This window comes from Alternaria conjuncta (genome assembly GCF_024043145.1).
Source record: "Alternaria conjuncta strain BMP 0040 chromosome Unknown scaffold_21, whole genome shotgun sequence".
Lineage (NCBI taxonomy): Eukaryota > Fungi > Ascomycota > Dothideomycetes > Pleosporales > Pleosporaceae > Alternaria > Alternaria conjuncta.
The window spans coordinates 146,805-159,838 of NW_026250110.1; the positions used below are offsets into that span (position 1 = coordinate 146,805).

Sequence of the window (13,034 nt, forward strand, 5' to 3'; positions counted from 1 at the left end):
TTACTACGGCAATGTTGATGTTTTATCGGAAAAGGAATGGTTCTTTGTAAGAGATATATCCAGATGTAGGGTCAGGTGGGATCAAGATCTTGGGACAGGACGATCGGGATGAAGATTATGTTCTCATGTGTATAGCGTTTCCAGCTTGCGATCTGCTCTATGGGTCGGTCAGCGGGAGTTGTATCAGTTCCTTTTACTTCCAATCTACTTGAAAAGTTTACCGCCTATGTGGCCAGGTAGTCAAGGATACATTTAGTTCTACTTTAGTCCGCTGATCTTTGCATGTATTGTGCTAAAGTGGATGTGCTGTGATGCCACGAGAAGATCGTGGAGCAATTCACTTTATTTTCCCACACTGAGATGATGATAAACGTTCCTGTCAACAGTATAATAGCAATAAACAGCTCGCATGCTGCTTGAGTAACAGGTACGCTGGGGTCTACATTAGTATGAAACCAAGAGTTAAAAAATGTCTTGAGGCAATGTAGTCTTCTGGGTTATCTGTGTACCTCGACAGTTGGGTTGTTTCCCCTTGAACAAGGTATCAGAAGCCACGTTTTGTTTGTTGTCATGCGCTTTCCCTTTGTAGATGAGAGGCTCTAGAAGGCAGGTGCGACCACTGGGCACAGTGAAGCTGAGCCTAGTCTTGGCACTACCTCTTACCTTGTCACTTCCACTTCTACATACTCTTCAACTTCCCACAGCTACCCCTCGAAACGCGCAAACCCCATATGAACAGAATGCCAACTTATTACGATACCATCATCAGTCCTTCGGGCGAGAGCCTTTCTAGCGAAGCCGCAGAAGTCATGTAAGTTTGAAGTAGCACGACGTTTTGCGAAAGCTTACGCGATGTATAGCTCCGAGGCCAACCGCCAGCGCTCACCTCTTCTTCGCCTACCTGCTGAGCTACGAAACAAGATCTACGAATACGCGCTCGGTGGTATGGACCTTCGCATCTCCTACAGAAACAGGGAACTAGGCCTCGTTGCTGCAATGTTTTATAATACGCCCGTCTGGTTCACATCTCTCCATCGACTCGTTGGCTTGACACTCGTATCTCGGCAGCTCTACGCGGAGACCAAGATTCTACCATTCGAGCTATGCACCATGCTTGCCCTGAGGTTCACGTTCAATGACCTGATAGAGAGACTGAACATCACTCAGCGCCAGGCCATATCAACAATACGTGCGCATTACCGGGACGCCTGTAATGGCACAGCATGGGAAGATTGGCCAGCGGTCAGGTCGCTGAAGGGGTTAAAGTGTGTGGTAGTCTTTGGCTGTCCAACCATGGAGCAATTGAAGCCTGGAAGTCTAATCGAGACTATCGAGAAGGGACTTGGTCGAGACGATGTAGACGTCCTGCTCGAGTTTGAGAGGTGAACTTTTTCTCTTAGCTTTGGGCACGAGGCCGTCGAAGACATGGGTTCATACGACCCCAGCTGGCGAATAACACATCAATGGTCGCGGCGGAGAGGCAACTATTTGAGCCATAGATGGAAGAGGGTATTCTTTGATTGACTGAGAGAGGACGGGGCTATTCATCTGACAAAAGCGAGCATTCTTCACATCAATTGCACCCATCTTCTGTATTCCATGTGCCTGAGGAAGTGAACGGTGACACAGAACCGCATATTCAACTTGCTCTTCATTCCTTGCTCTTCATTCCCGCGCCACAATGGAATGAATGCCTGCGCAGATCCCGCAACACTGTAGTAGTAGCTTCACAGGGTAGTTCATAGCAAAGAAGTCACACCCTATCCATTCACCCAAGACTATCAACATCGGGCGTGATACAAAAATCTTGCTCCCTTGATTTTTTACCTCTGTCACATCTAAAGTCTACTTAACACTCTTCCGCAACTCTAGACATCCTACAACTTGCACTCAACCATGTCCGATAAAGAAGATATGATGGCCGAGGCAGATACAATGTACGTCTGAACGTTGAAGTCATCATGACAGACCCCCCATGCTGACTACATCAACAGCACTCAACGCAACCAGCTCGAGTCACCACTCCTAAAGCTGCCAGGAGAAGTTCGAAACAAGATCTACAACTACGTCTTCTCCGTCGGCAGCGTCTACTTCGGTCGCTCACATCATCACTATCGCACGAGCGAGACAGACTACCAACCGGAAGGATGTGAGCCCACCGATCTACTAGACGTAGTGTCGACCTGCCGTCAAATCCGCTCAGACACCTCTACGCTACTATTCAAAAACAACGTAATCATCATAGACGACCAAAAGATTTTCAAGATAGTTGAACAGCTAGAGCCGCACCAGCTCGAAGCCATCAAGGCCCTAGAGATAATTTTCTACGACATAAAGGGTTGTATGCCGAACTTGACTACTTTGAGCAGAATGTTCGCCAGGGAGTTCAAAAACATGCTGGGACTCGAGAGGATAAGCGTTAGGTTGATTTGTTGGCTCCAGGATGATGATGTACTCGAGCGCGAGTGCGAGGCATTTTGCGAGGCGATTAGGAAAAACACTCGGCGTAAGCCGATTGAAGTTACAAATGCGTTAAAGCATGAAGACGACGATGAGGGGGAAACGGACGTGGATGAAGAAGAGACAACGTCCGACGATGAAGCTGAGCCTGAGGACGAAGGACTGGTGGCGATGACGATGACTCTACATCTATGAAAAGTAAGGCATCGGACACCAAGACTATAGCGGAAGAGGACGACCCTATGGAGAAGTAACACTATCCTACTTGTAACTGGAGTCGATGAACGTCTTGCAGAGCACGACCTCACGGGCTGCTCCGATTTTGATAGCACCTCATACCAGAAAAAAGCTGAACAGGCCTAGAGCCTACATCGACGCCAGGTCACCTGTCTTGTAGGTTTTCATGTTGATGTAGGCTGCAGACCCGTTTAGGTTTTTTTTTGATTAACGTGATAGCAACGCATGAATCATAAGAATAAATGCCTATATTGAGTCTATAACTGCCATCGTAGCTAACCGACCAGCAATCCGGATACATTATGCGTGCATGCAACAGCACCAACTAGCTTCTCACTTTCCATGGAGTCGTAGCCACGACCCCAAGACTTCCTAACTTTCAGACCAAGCCCAACGCCAAACCAGCGCCATGCCGAGTGATATCAATATGCAAACCATCGTAGTAGAAAGGAATGAAAACGCCCGCAATACCTGCAAATTCGTGTTCGCTAAATGCTATGCATGTCATATCGTCACCGTTATCGTGGATGCTTAGACGCGGATTCCCGCGCCAGAACCCCATCGTATCTTCCGCAGACCGAGGCCAGTGCCCTTCATGCCTGCAGCAGCTTCCTTACCACAGCGTCCAGCCTCGGAACCTGCGGTGCCAATCTGACCCATCGCCTCAGCATGTCCGGTCTCTTTGCCAACGACATAGCCAGCCGAGAAGCCGATAGCACTGACAAGGACGACGACACCAGCACTGACAACCCAGGTAAGCAGCGTCGGGCTGATTTCCTCTATCATCGGGGTTGTCTTGCGTGCTTTTTTGACGGTACGGCGGTCTTTGCTGCTGCTGCGAGCACCGGCTACCGGCGGACTGGCTTTGCGCTTGGACTTCTCGGAAGGGCTGCTACTGGTGCTGCATGGGGATGATGCGGCCTCTTCGGATATGTTGCCCAAGGCCACGGACTCTGGCACCATGCGCAGGGAGGATGGATCGACTCGTGTGGATGAGGGAGTGTTCGCGCGCGGTTGGCCTGGCTTCGGGAGGCCACGCACAGCGGCGGCAGCCGAGAGCAGCGTGGACAGGCTGGCGCGGAGGGCTTCGTCGTGGTCGGGTTGGTAGTTGGGTGCCATGGCATTGTAAGGGTTATGCTGAGGGTAGGAGTGCTGTCGCTGTCCAGCCGGCCTCACGTTCCTGCGAGGTGTGTACAGGGTGCCGGACTGCGACCGGATAGCTTGTTGGTTGTTCGGGTGCGAGAACGCGTTTGGCCGTGGCTGGAACTCCCGTCTTGAGGAACGTGGGTAGTTGACCGCCGTCGCATTCTCATCGTCATCATCTTCCCTCTCGGACATGGTCTCCGAAGACGCGACAGACTGCGGAGTTTGCCTTAAAGGTGAAGGAGCGATAGCCTCGTTGGAAGATGTCATGACCCTGTCCGACTCGCTTTCGCTCTCTTCATACTCCTCTTGACTACTGTTTCCTCCCGCCGTGATGCGGTGTCCAGTCCCTATTGAGAACTGACCGCCGCCTCGTGAGCGTCTGTTGGGCCGCCTGTGCGCGTTGGAGTCGTGCTGCACCGTGAGGCCCGTTGTGATGATCTCGTCGGTCGCAGAGGATAGGGAGGTGGACGAAGGCGCCGATGCGAGATCAATCCATGACTCTGTGTACGATGTGTCAGCTGTTGCTCGACGTACAGATGCAGTGAAGTATTGAAAGAGAACGGGTCATACCCTCTGAGCGTTGCCTTGAAGACGCAGCGACATGTCGAGAAGGAGGCATGGCTTGGTCCTGGTGGTTCGCGTCGTCGGCCCCTATGTTCTGTCTGCCTGCTCGCGGTGGACGGTGATCGTGCATCGCACCCTAACCTTCACAAAGCCGAGCCTGGAAAAGAGCTCTGCGGCGCTGGACCTCAGCGATAGTCCTTATATCCCCGAGCCCTAGGTTGACCGGTGGTGTGGAGGTATGCGCTCAAGTGGATCCCAAGGGCCGTTCCGACTTCGGTTCTTTGTTAGGACTGGGAACGCTACAGCTTGTTGATTCAAGCAAGAAAGGCCAGCGCAGCTCTGAAACAGCTTATCGGGGCCCAGAAACAAGGCACGGCACCCAGAGCCACCGAATCCTGTCGCGGCGACGCTGCGAGTCGTCGTTGGAGATAAGGTAAGGCCGCGGACGAGCTGACGCTATGTAGACTGGCTCCCCAACTTGCGCACGGCCAGGGTCTGGGCGTAATGACGTTTCGTGGGGAAGGGTGGAAAGCGGAGATCACGGTAATCGCCTTGGGCGGGGCGCGAACGAACACGACAGAGAGCGATCGTAGCAAGCGGAAGGAGACGAGTTGATGTAAGGAGAGATATCGCAAGGTCGAGGTTGGAGTACGTAGACGGCTGCTCGTTCCTGACCCCGTGTCCCGTCTGGTCGTTGGCGTATGACCATTGGCAGTAGGTGTGGGTGACGGACGAATCAGACGTCGCTCACTCCCCTTCCTATCCAAGCCTGGCGAGTCTAGACATGCTCACCTGCCTTTATCCAGGACATGCGCATCTACCTCCTGAGCGCATTTGCCCTGTGGTCTGCGGTGTGCGAGACATGGTCGCGTAGTCGCGCAGCCTCATCTCTCAGTGCTACGTACAACCATGCCAAAGTCTATACAGATCCATCATCATTCCGCCCTCCTCGAGGCTTGTTTACCACACGCTATCTATAACGTCATTATCTGGGGTGTGAAGCGAGTCGAGTTGCGCCACGTAGACTTTGTTCTTCTTCGACATGGACTTGACAAGGGAGGCCAGCTCTCCCGTGCATGCCTTGCAGGAGATTCGCGTCCTCCAATACCGCATACTGTAGGTTCGCTCATCTGTATCGAGTTCAAGTTCTCCTTTCCTTGATCCCCATACTGCTTTTGGAGTACGTCACAGGCTTGGTATGAACAACTGGGGAGACCTTGCAATACAAATAGCGATCCTACGAATGAGATGCAAACACACCGTCCAGCTCGGTGTCCAGTTCGCCGAAAGTCAATTTCGTATGGTACAGGTATGGAACATCGACTCCGATCCATGCAGATATCATACCACGGTCATACATCCTCCTCTATGCGTGCGGGTATTATAGCAAAATCGTAAGCCGAGCCGCAGGCTTAGGGAAATCCAAAATATATCGAAATGCGTTCCAGTTCATCCAGACCAACCCCCATGTTTCGTGAAATCTCTAGTTCTTCTTCTCTTCTTTCTTCTCCTCCTTCTTGGTCCTGCTCTTGAAAAAGTCCGAAATACCGTCCTTGAACTTCTCCCAGGGTGTGCGATTCAGGTGGTTACTGAGTTGGCGGTACTTGTACATCTCAGCCCAGCAGTCGCGACCCCATTCGCAGCCAGCCATGTTGACCATAAAGTCACGATCTTGCTCTTGGTAGTGGATATCGGGGTTATCGCCATTCTCACCGCATGCGCCTGGTGGGAAACTCATGATTTGGCGTTGCTGGATAAAGGCGACGTGAGGCCTGATCCAGGGCTGATTCTGGTACATGTACTCGAAAGCGTCCTGCTCCTTGTGCTCCCACTCCATATGCTTTTGTTCGTAGCCAACAGGATCCCACCAGATGTCAAGCAGCCTGTCGGTCCACGCGCTTCTTCGCACCATGAATGAGCCCAGATTGAAACCGCCACAGTCTTGGGGTAAGAGCATATTGACAGAGTCGACCTTGCCGTCTCCCACTGGTGAGCGTGTCTCGGGGTCGAGGTATTCGTCGGTCAGAGGATGGGTGATGTTGAGGGGGTTGTAAACGTTGATGTCGCGATATGTCACGTCTTGTAGCTGTTTGAAGACATGCTTCTGAAGGGAGTATGTCGGCTCCATAATGAACGTGTTCGTATCAAGCCACCAGAACCTGCGAAATATTAGCCTGGACCACATCATCTTCACGCAGCACGTACCATTCAGCATGCGGGTACTTGCGCATGGCGTTGCGAATGGTGTCAACCTTCTCCCAACTTTCTCTCCACTCGTGCGCATAACGCTTCTTGGTGCTCATGTCTACGATCTCCAATTCGTAGCCCCAATTCCTTGTGTACTTCTTCTTATTCTTGACGCTGTCGCGTTCGATAGCCCATTCGCGGGGACCCTTCCATTCCATAACACCTCCACCTTGGTTCGCTGCGAGTATAACGACGTATTTGCTGCCGCCGCCGAACCATGCGGACCGTCTGTACATACGACGGATGGCTAGATCTGTCAATGCCAATCGCGAGAGGGGGGCTTGGAGGGGGTGATGACTTACGTGTGTTTGAATTGTAGAAAATGAAGAAGAATACTACGAATAGTACCAATGCGACCCGTTTCCGCAGACGCCATATTGTCCAGGCTATGCCATTCAAAGCACGCATTACTTTGTTCTGCGACCGCCCACGACCTAGTTTCTCCTTATCACCGTGGTTGAAGGGCAAGCTTGTAGAAATCCTGCGAAAGTGCTTGCCGAAGAAGCCTTGGTTTCTTGGAGTGAAGCCGGGGTATCCTTTCACCTCAGCACTCCGCTGTTGAGCCGATGCCCAGGTGACATTGTGTGAAGAGGAGCCATTCGGGTAGGGGCTCGTCCGCCCACTGTTATCGTATGGGGTATTCAAGCCCGGGCTCGACCATCCGCCTGGCTGAGGCGAAGGCGATCTCGACATTTCGAAGGCGCCTGGCGTGCCAGGAATGGAGGGTAAGGCTTCGCCCAGCGAGCGGCCGTGAAGACCGCTGGTTGTGCCTAACCTGCTCCGCGACTCTGCACTATCCGGAAGGTTGATATTACTGGGCGGCAATTGCCTTGCAGCAGAAGAGCGCCTCCTGCGTTGGCCACTGGAAGCGGAGAAGGAGGATTGGGAAGCCAGCGTGACTTTGGCGGCGTTGGACGGGCCGGGTGGGATGGAGGAGCGACGCCGACGTGAGGATCGTGGCGACGGGACAGTCAGCTACAGTCGCCGATGTGATTCGACGGCAGCTGCTCGAGCGTGCGGCACTGCAGAGGCAGCGTTGTGGTATTACTGAGGACAGCTGGCGGCTGGTAGCCAAGTTCTCGAACGGCAGGAGCGCGGCGGTCGCACTTGAAGCGGGAAGGAGCGTCGGGGAGAATGCGGTGCAACGTCCAAGGCTGTCGTCTCGTCAATGGCAATTGATATAACGAGGGACGGGAAACAATAAAATACTACAATACGTCGGGGTGTATAGCTGCTGGAAAGGAGTCTGGCGATAACCCAATCTAGGTCTTCGAGTTCGCTGCTTGGCGTGGATCCAAAAGGAGTACGCTAATTCCGCCTTGAGCGCACCTCCAGGGTTAACTACCTTTCAAGACTCCAATCTACTCCGTGGCAACGATAGACCTCTGCTCTACGGCCTTGTATGGCTTCAATGCGTCTCGTGGAGCGCGAAAGACGCTGATATACAGCAGCTGTGGCATCGTGTGGTGATATTAATAGTTCGTATTCGGATAGCTGCACCCACATCGCCAGCAGGCGCGCAAGATCGACTTTGATAACAGCTGTCATGAGTTGTTGTGCGTCCAGCAACTCCAAATGAGGTGTCTGATGTTTCCCAAAAGATTTTGGCACGTTGCAGTGTGTTTGCATGTGTCCCGGAAGGTTAAATGCGAACGTGTGGTCGCAGCTTCGGCTGACCACATTGTGCACGCTTAAGCCGTGGCCGCCTAACGGTAGACGTCGCAGAGGTATGCATATCACTATATGCTATACAGCATGACAGTGTGTTCACGAGAGTACCTATAATCGGCGATGGAGTCGCATCTATATAGTGGTGGTACAAAGAGGAAGAGTCCCAAGCACCTGTTCGGCTGAACACCACTGACCCAATCTCCACGAGTTCATCACTGCTACCACTGACTGCGAAAGGCTCATGAAATGTAGAAGAGCCTCCGCAGGTACTTATAAAGGCATCCACCAAAGGGTAGACAGGGAAATGGTCGGCGCATACAGACCGCACCGACGGCTAGCTAGCGCCATCTTGGCGGCGCCTTTCTCGTCCAACGGTTGGTGGCAGCCCTGATTGATCTGGCGCTTGAGTTACGTCGTCCTCGCACCTGACTGGCCCATCTCAACTTTCACTAGACACGACATCCAGCTATGCTTCTGGGGCGTCTCAGATTTCGCATAGTGTTGTACAATTCCAGCCCAGCGAATCCACGGCGGTTACTGAGCCTAAAGCCTGGATACATGGCGCTCTTCATGAAGCAGATCCACCTGGTGGCTCCAATCACCTTCACTCGGGACCCGTTGACAACGCCTGTTGCGTCCAGCACGCTTTGACTCATTCATTCGTAGTCGCCAGTGCTGCCACATTACAGGCTGGAGCAGAACTCTAGGTGAAGGAGCTATGCACTATGCGGTATGGCAGCAGTTTGCCTGGTAGGCGGCAAGGCCATCGATGGCCATGTAAAGATCCGGGGTTGCGTGTTCGCCCAAGAGCAAGAGCCTCACCATTCTCCTTTTGTTGCGCCTTTACCGTCTTCCGTACCTTTATATCACTCTCTTTAACAGTTTTCGCTGTCATTTGCTTTATGCCGTTTTCCTCGGTTTCTTTTTTCGTCGTCACGTAATAGATTTCGGGCCCCGCGACACCTCCACAATAGCATCAACAATAGCACAGCCACATAACGTCTCGGCTTCACAATCACTTCGACGCCGACATAAGCCATTGTTGGTATCACCTTCGTTTAGTATCGAATACCCACCGACGGAAGACACCGACGGATAGCGCCAACGATGAGCTCGACGAGGAGAGACGTATACGGCCAGCAGCCATCTCTCAAGCCATCATCGAGGTCGACATTCAATACCGCACACCAAACGGACAGCGATCCTTACGCATACGACGCACAGGTGGATCGAGAAGAACAAATATCGGTGCACTTCAACGATGAGTTTGACGGAAGCGCAAACCCAGACAGGTCAACGTGGGACACCGAGTCCCATGTTGAGTCGCAACGAAGAACGTCAAGACACAACTCGCGATCATTCGCAGGACGCGTTTCAAGGCAGAAGAGTCGGCGGCGAGAGCTTCTAGGAAGACCCGCGAAGCCTGGAATCACTGTCGACACGAGCTTTACAAGACATAGAGGCACCGAACCCCACCAGGTCTTCCCCCAAGGTGGAGAGAGAGGAAGCGGGTCTGTTCGCAGGTCGCCATGGTTTGGCTTAGGACGATCTTCGACCAGGAACAAGGGTTTGGGTATCACCAAGGGTACACCTCAACCAAACAGTACACATCGGAAGAAGCCCAGCGTCGACCGGAACGATCTAGACACAGCCATTTCGATGACACCCGGCGGCAAGTCCTGGCAAGAAATATCACCTTGGGATCGACGCATCCCAATCGGAATATCGGTACCCACCGACAGCATCTCCGACTTCAGCACGCTGCAAGCCAACCGACCGCGCGCTGGCAGTGACGCTACTCTTGTGACACCAAGCATTATCATCACTCCCGCAGCAGTGAAGTCCGTTTGGTCCCCAGATACGCCCTTTACAGAATCCGATTATACGCCGAGCATTTACTCTCGATACCAATCGACTTTCGCGAGCTCGAACGTTCCTCCAGTCCCAGCTCTGCCTGCTGGTATGTCGCAGGCACCAGTCCCTAGCGCATCCAGAGACATGCAAGGAGCGACTGGTCACGCCAGGAACGACACTTTGGATTCAGCGGGGACTGCCTTTGAAGAAGAAGACGATGACGCTAAAAGGAAGGATCGTATAATGTCTACCAGTACCGTCTTCGAAGAGGACGAAACACCTCTAAGAGAAAGAACCGTAGAGAACTCTCTGGCTATTGACACATCTATGGTGCCCACTCCACGACGATCACAAGGTTGGTGGAATGTCATCACAACCCCATTTGTTATGACACCAAAATCGTCAACCTGGACCGAACGTGGTGGGGACCGAACACCAGACGTGCCGATGGTCCCTTTCCAATATGGTACCCGAAAGGCAAACGAATCAGTGCCACTTCCGAACACGTCCAACACCACGGCGGCCACAGGATCCAGCGTTTCAATGGAAGCAGAATCGGAGAAGGCCTTAGCCTACTCGTCGCAAGAACCACCTTCTGATTCTCATCGCGGTGTCACGTCGCCACTTTCTACTATGTCAGCCTCGCCAGTTGTTGGTACGGCCGCCATCGGAACTGTATTGATGCCCCGTCAGGTCGAGGAGCCACGGCAGATCAACGTCAACATTGAACTGCAAGATAGGCGACCGATGCCGGACAACTATTCCGTTCGAGCTAATTACCCACCGCCTGCACAGAACTTGCACACGTCAGCGCCAGCACAACAAGTGAAGAGGGGAGTGTCTCCACCCGCCAATGCCAACAGCTCACAGCAGAGCTTGCCGGTATTTGCGCCGCCACCCAAGTTCGCCCAGAAGGCCTCACACTGGAGCTACGATAACGTCAGTCGTTCCAGCTCACAAGCGTCTTCACCTGATCTCAAATCACGAAAGAAGCATCGCAAAGTCTGCAACATGATGAGCCTTTGGCCGTTTGGGAAGAAGACAACCCAAAAGAACCAGGATGGCACAAAGGAGAAGAAAAAGAAGCGAGGCATCTGTTTCTGGGGCTGTTGCTGTTGTCTGGTCTTCCTCATACTATTGGCAATCATCATCCCTCTAATCGTGGTCCTCCTCAGGAAGGGCAACGACGACAAGCCCACGGCAACTCAGCCAAGCGCAGATGTCGGCAACCAGTGGCTCAACCTGACCGACTACCCTCCCATACCAACGGGCATTTTGACTGTTGCACAACCCGAAGCTGTGGAGGAAGAAAGCGGCTGCGTTGCGCCTACGACGTTGTGGAGCTGTGCACTACCGAAAGAGCTTCAGCAGTCCACTGAGCCTAACAAGCCCGACCAACCGAACTTCAAGATCGAAATCACGTTTGAGAATGGCAGTGCGGCCGAGTTGCCAAAGTCTCAACGAGCAAAGAGGGCGGCAAATGCAGTCTCCGCTGGTGCTTTCATCCGATCACTGCTACGTACACGTGCTGCACCTTCGCCATCTCCTGCGCCTCCATCGACTGCTGACATGAGTTTTCTGGGACAGACAACTGACGGTAATTCTGCGCCGTTCGAGGGTGAGGAGACTGGCCTTTTCATTAGCATGCAAGATCCTACTGTCACCTCATCGCGACTGATGAAGCGTGCCGATGCGAGCGATCCGACAAACATCACCGCGGCGATCCCACCACCGATGTTGGCTTCTGACGGAACTGCCGCGCCTGCGAACTTGCTGCCTTTCCCATCTGCGCAGCCTCTACGACTGTACAATCGCGGAAAGGACAATGAGCACTACGGCTTCTACAACTACTTCGACCGCTCCATTTTCTTGAAGCAGATTAACGGCACCAACCGTGGTGGCAACCCTGCAGACGTCGACGGAGGGAGTGCAAAGGACGCCGCGAAACTGAGGTGTACGTACTCGCAGACACGCTTCCTGGTACAGATCTGGACACGCAGCAAAGAAAGCAAGCCACTGCTACAGAACTCGGCCTCAGGCGCATCAGACGTGTTCAAGCGGCCAGGCACCTTCCCTTACCCAGTCACTGTCACTATGGACCGTCACGGCGGCGACCCATCGAAAAAGAACCTTTATTGCTACGAAATGGAGGACGACGGCTCCATCAAAGACGAAGAGTCGAAAAAGTCGTTCCAGTTTGAAGACCGCGGGTTCGGAGGCAACCTTGTCAAGGGCACGCAGGGACAAGGAAGTGTCAGCGGACCCATCGACGGTGGGACTGGCGGCTGCCGATGCCAGTGGCAGAACTGGTTGAGTTAAGGGTCCACTCACTCGGGACCCCAGCCATGAGTTTTCCTTTGTCGAACGAACACTTCCGGGTTGATGGAACTTGCATAGCGTTTGGCTTTTGCGCGTAGAGAATACTGCGCCTTTTCATGTCTCTCACTTTTGTTATCAAAATTGCAGCCTCTCTCGTCGGCGACCGGAGTAAGCTCGATTCTAATACTAACCCACTGGATGGCCTTCTTGTATAAAAATATCCTTACCTTGGATCTCTAGTTAATACATATTGATATCAAAACTCAAACACCGAACAGTTCACCTCCACCGTGCATGGTCGCTAAAGGCTAGCTGTAGCCGTAGCTTGAGTATGTGCTTGGTCCACATGCGGCTCGGCGAGCCATTTCGAGGGATTGTGGATACTGTGCAGTACCGTCGGATGGTACCGTGGCATCTCCGCTGACATCCTGGGCCTTGTGTTTTGAGAGCTGAAATGCCGAGTATCGTATGTGTGTATTGGGTGAAGAGAGAATGATTACGCTGGTGGTAGTGGCAAAGACATCATGCCGGTAGTT

The 13,034-nt window shown here is 52.8% G+C and overlaps 5 protein-coding genes across 5 annotated transcripts; 3 read left to right on the plus strand and 2 right to left on the minus strand.

The window, feature by feature from the left end:
* Window positions 1-740: 740 nt before the first annotated feature.
* Window positions 741-1,386, plus strand: J4E85_010114 (uncharacterized protein; the record flags this gene model as incomplete). The annotated part of the gene is made up of 2 exons (XM_051474328.1): window positions 741-811; window positions 861-1,386. 2 exons carry the CDS (start codon window positions 741-743, stop codon window positions 1,384-1,386), a joined length of 597 nt encoding a protein of 198 aa, XP_051321821.1.
* A 510-nt stretch (window positions 1,387-1,896) lies between these two features.
* On the plus strand, window positions 1,897-2,714 carry J4E85_010115 (uncharacterized protein; the record flags this gene model as incomplete). The annotated part of the gene is made up of 3 exons (XM_051474329.1): window positions 1,897-1,937; window positions 1,995-2,625; window positions 2,664-2,714. 3 exons carry the CDS (start codon window positions 1,897-1,899, stop codon window positions 2,712-2,714), a joined length of 723 nt encoding a protein of 240 aa, XP_051321822.1.
* A 514-nt stretch (window positions 2,715-3,228) lies between these two features.
* J4E85_010116 (uncharacterized protein) lies at window positions 3,229-4,537 on the minus strand (the record flags this gene model as incomplete). The annotated part of the gene is made up of 2 exons (XM_051474330.1): window positions 3,229-4,343; window positions 4,414-4,537. The coding sequence occupies 2 exons, from the start codon at window positions 4,535-4,537 to the stop codon at window positions 3,229-3,231; spliced, it is 1,239 nt and encodes a 412-aa protein (XP_051321823.1).
* A 1,353-nt stretch (window positions 4,538-5,890) lies between these two features.
* J4E85_010117 (uncharacterized protein) lies at window positions 5,891-7,347 on the minus strand (the record flags this gene model as incomplete). The annotated part of the gene is made up of 3 exons (XM_051474331.1): window positions 5,891-6,566; window positions 6,613-6,901; window positions 6,957-7,347. 3 exons carry the CDS (start codon window positions 7,345-7,347, stop codon window positions 5,891-5,893), a joined length of 1,356 nt encoding a protein of 451 aa, XP_051321824.1.
* A 2,085-nt stretch (window positions 7,348-9,432) lies between these two features.
* J4E85_010118 (uncharacterized protein) lies at window positions 9,433-12,498 on the plus strand (the record flags this gene model as incomplete). Its single annotated transcript, XM_051474332.1, has 1 exon — window positions 9,433-12,498. One exon carries the CDS (start codon window positions 9,433-9,435, stop codon window positions 12,496-12,498), a length of 3,066 nt encoding a protein of 1,021 aa, XP_051321825.1.
* Between the last annotated feature and the right edge of the window lie 536 nt (window positions 12,499-13,034).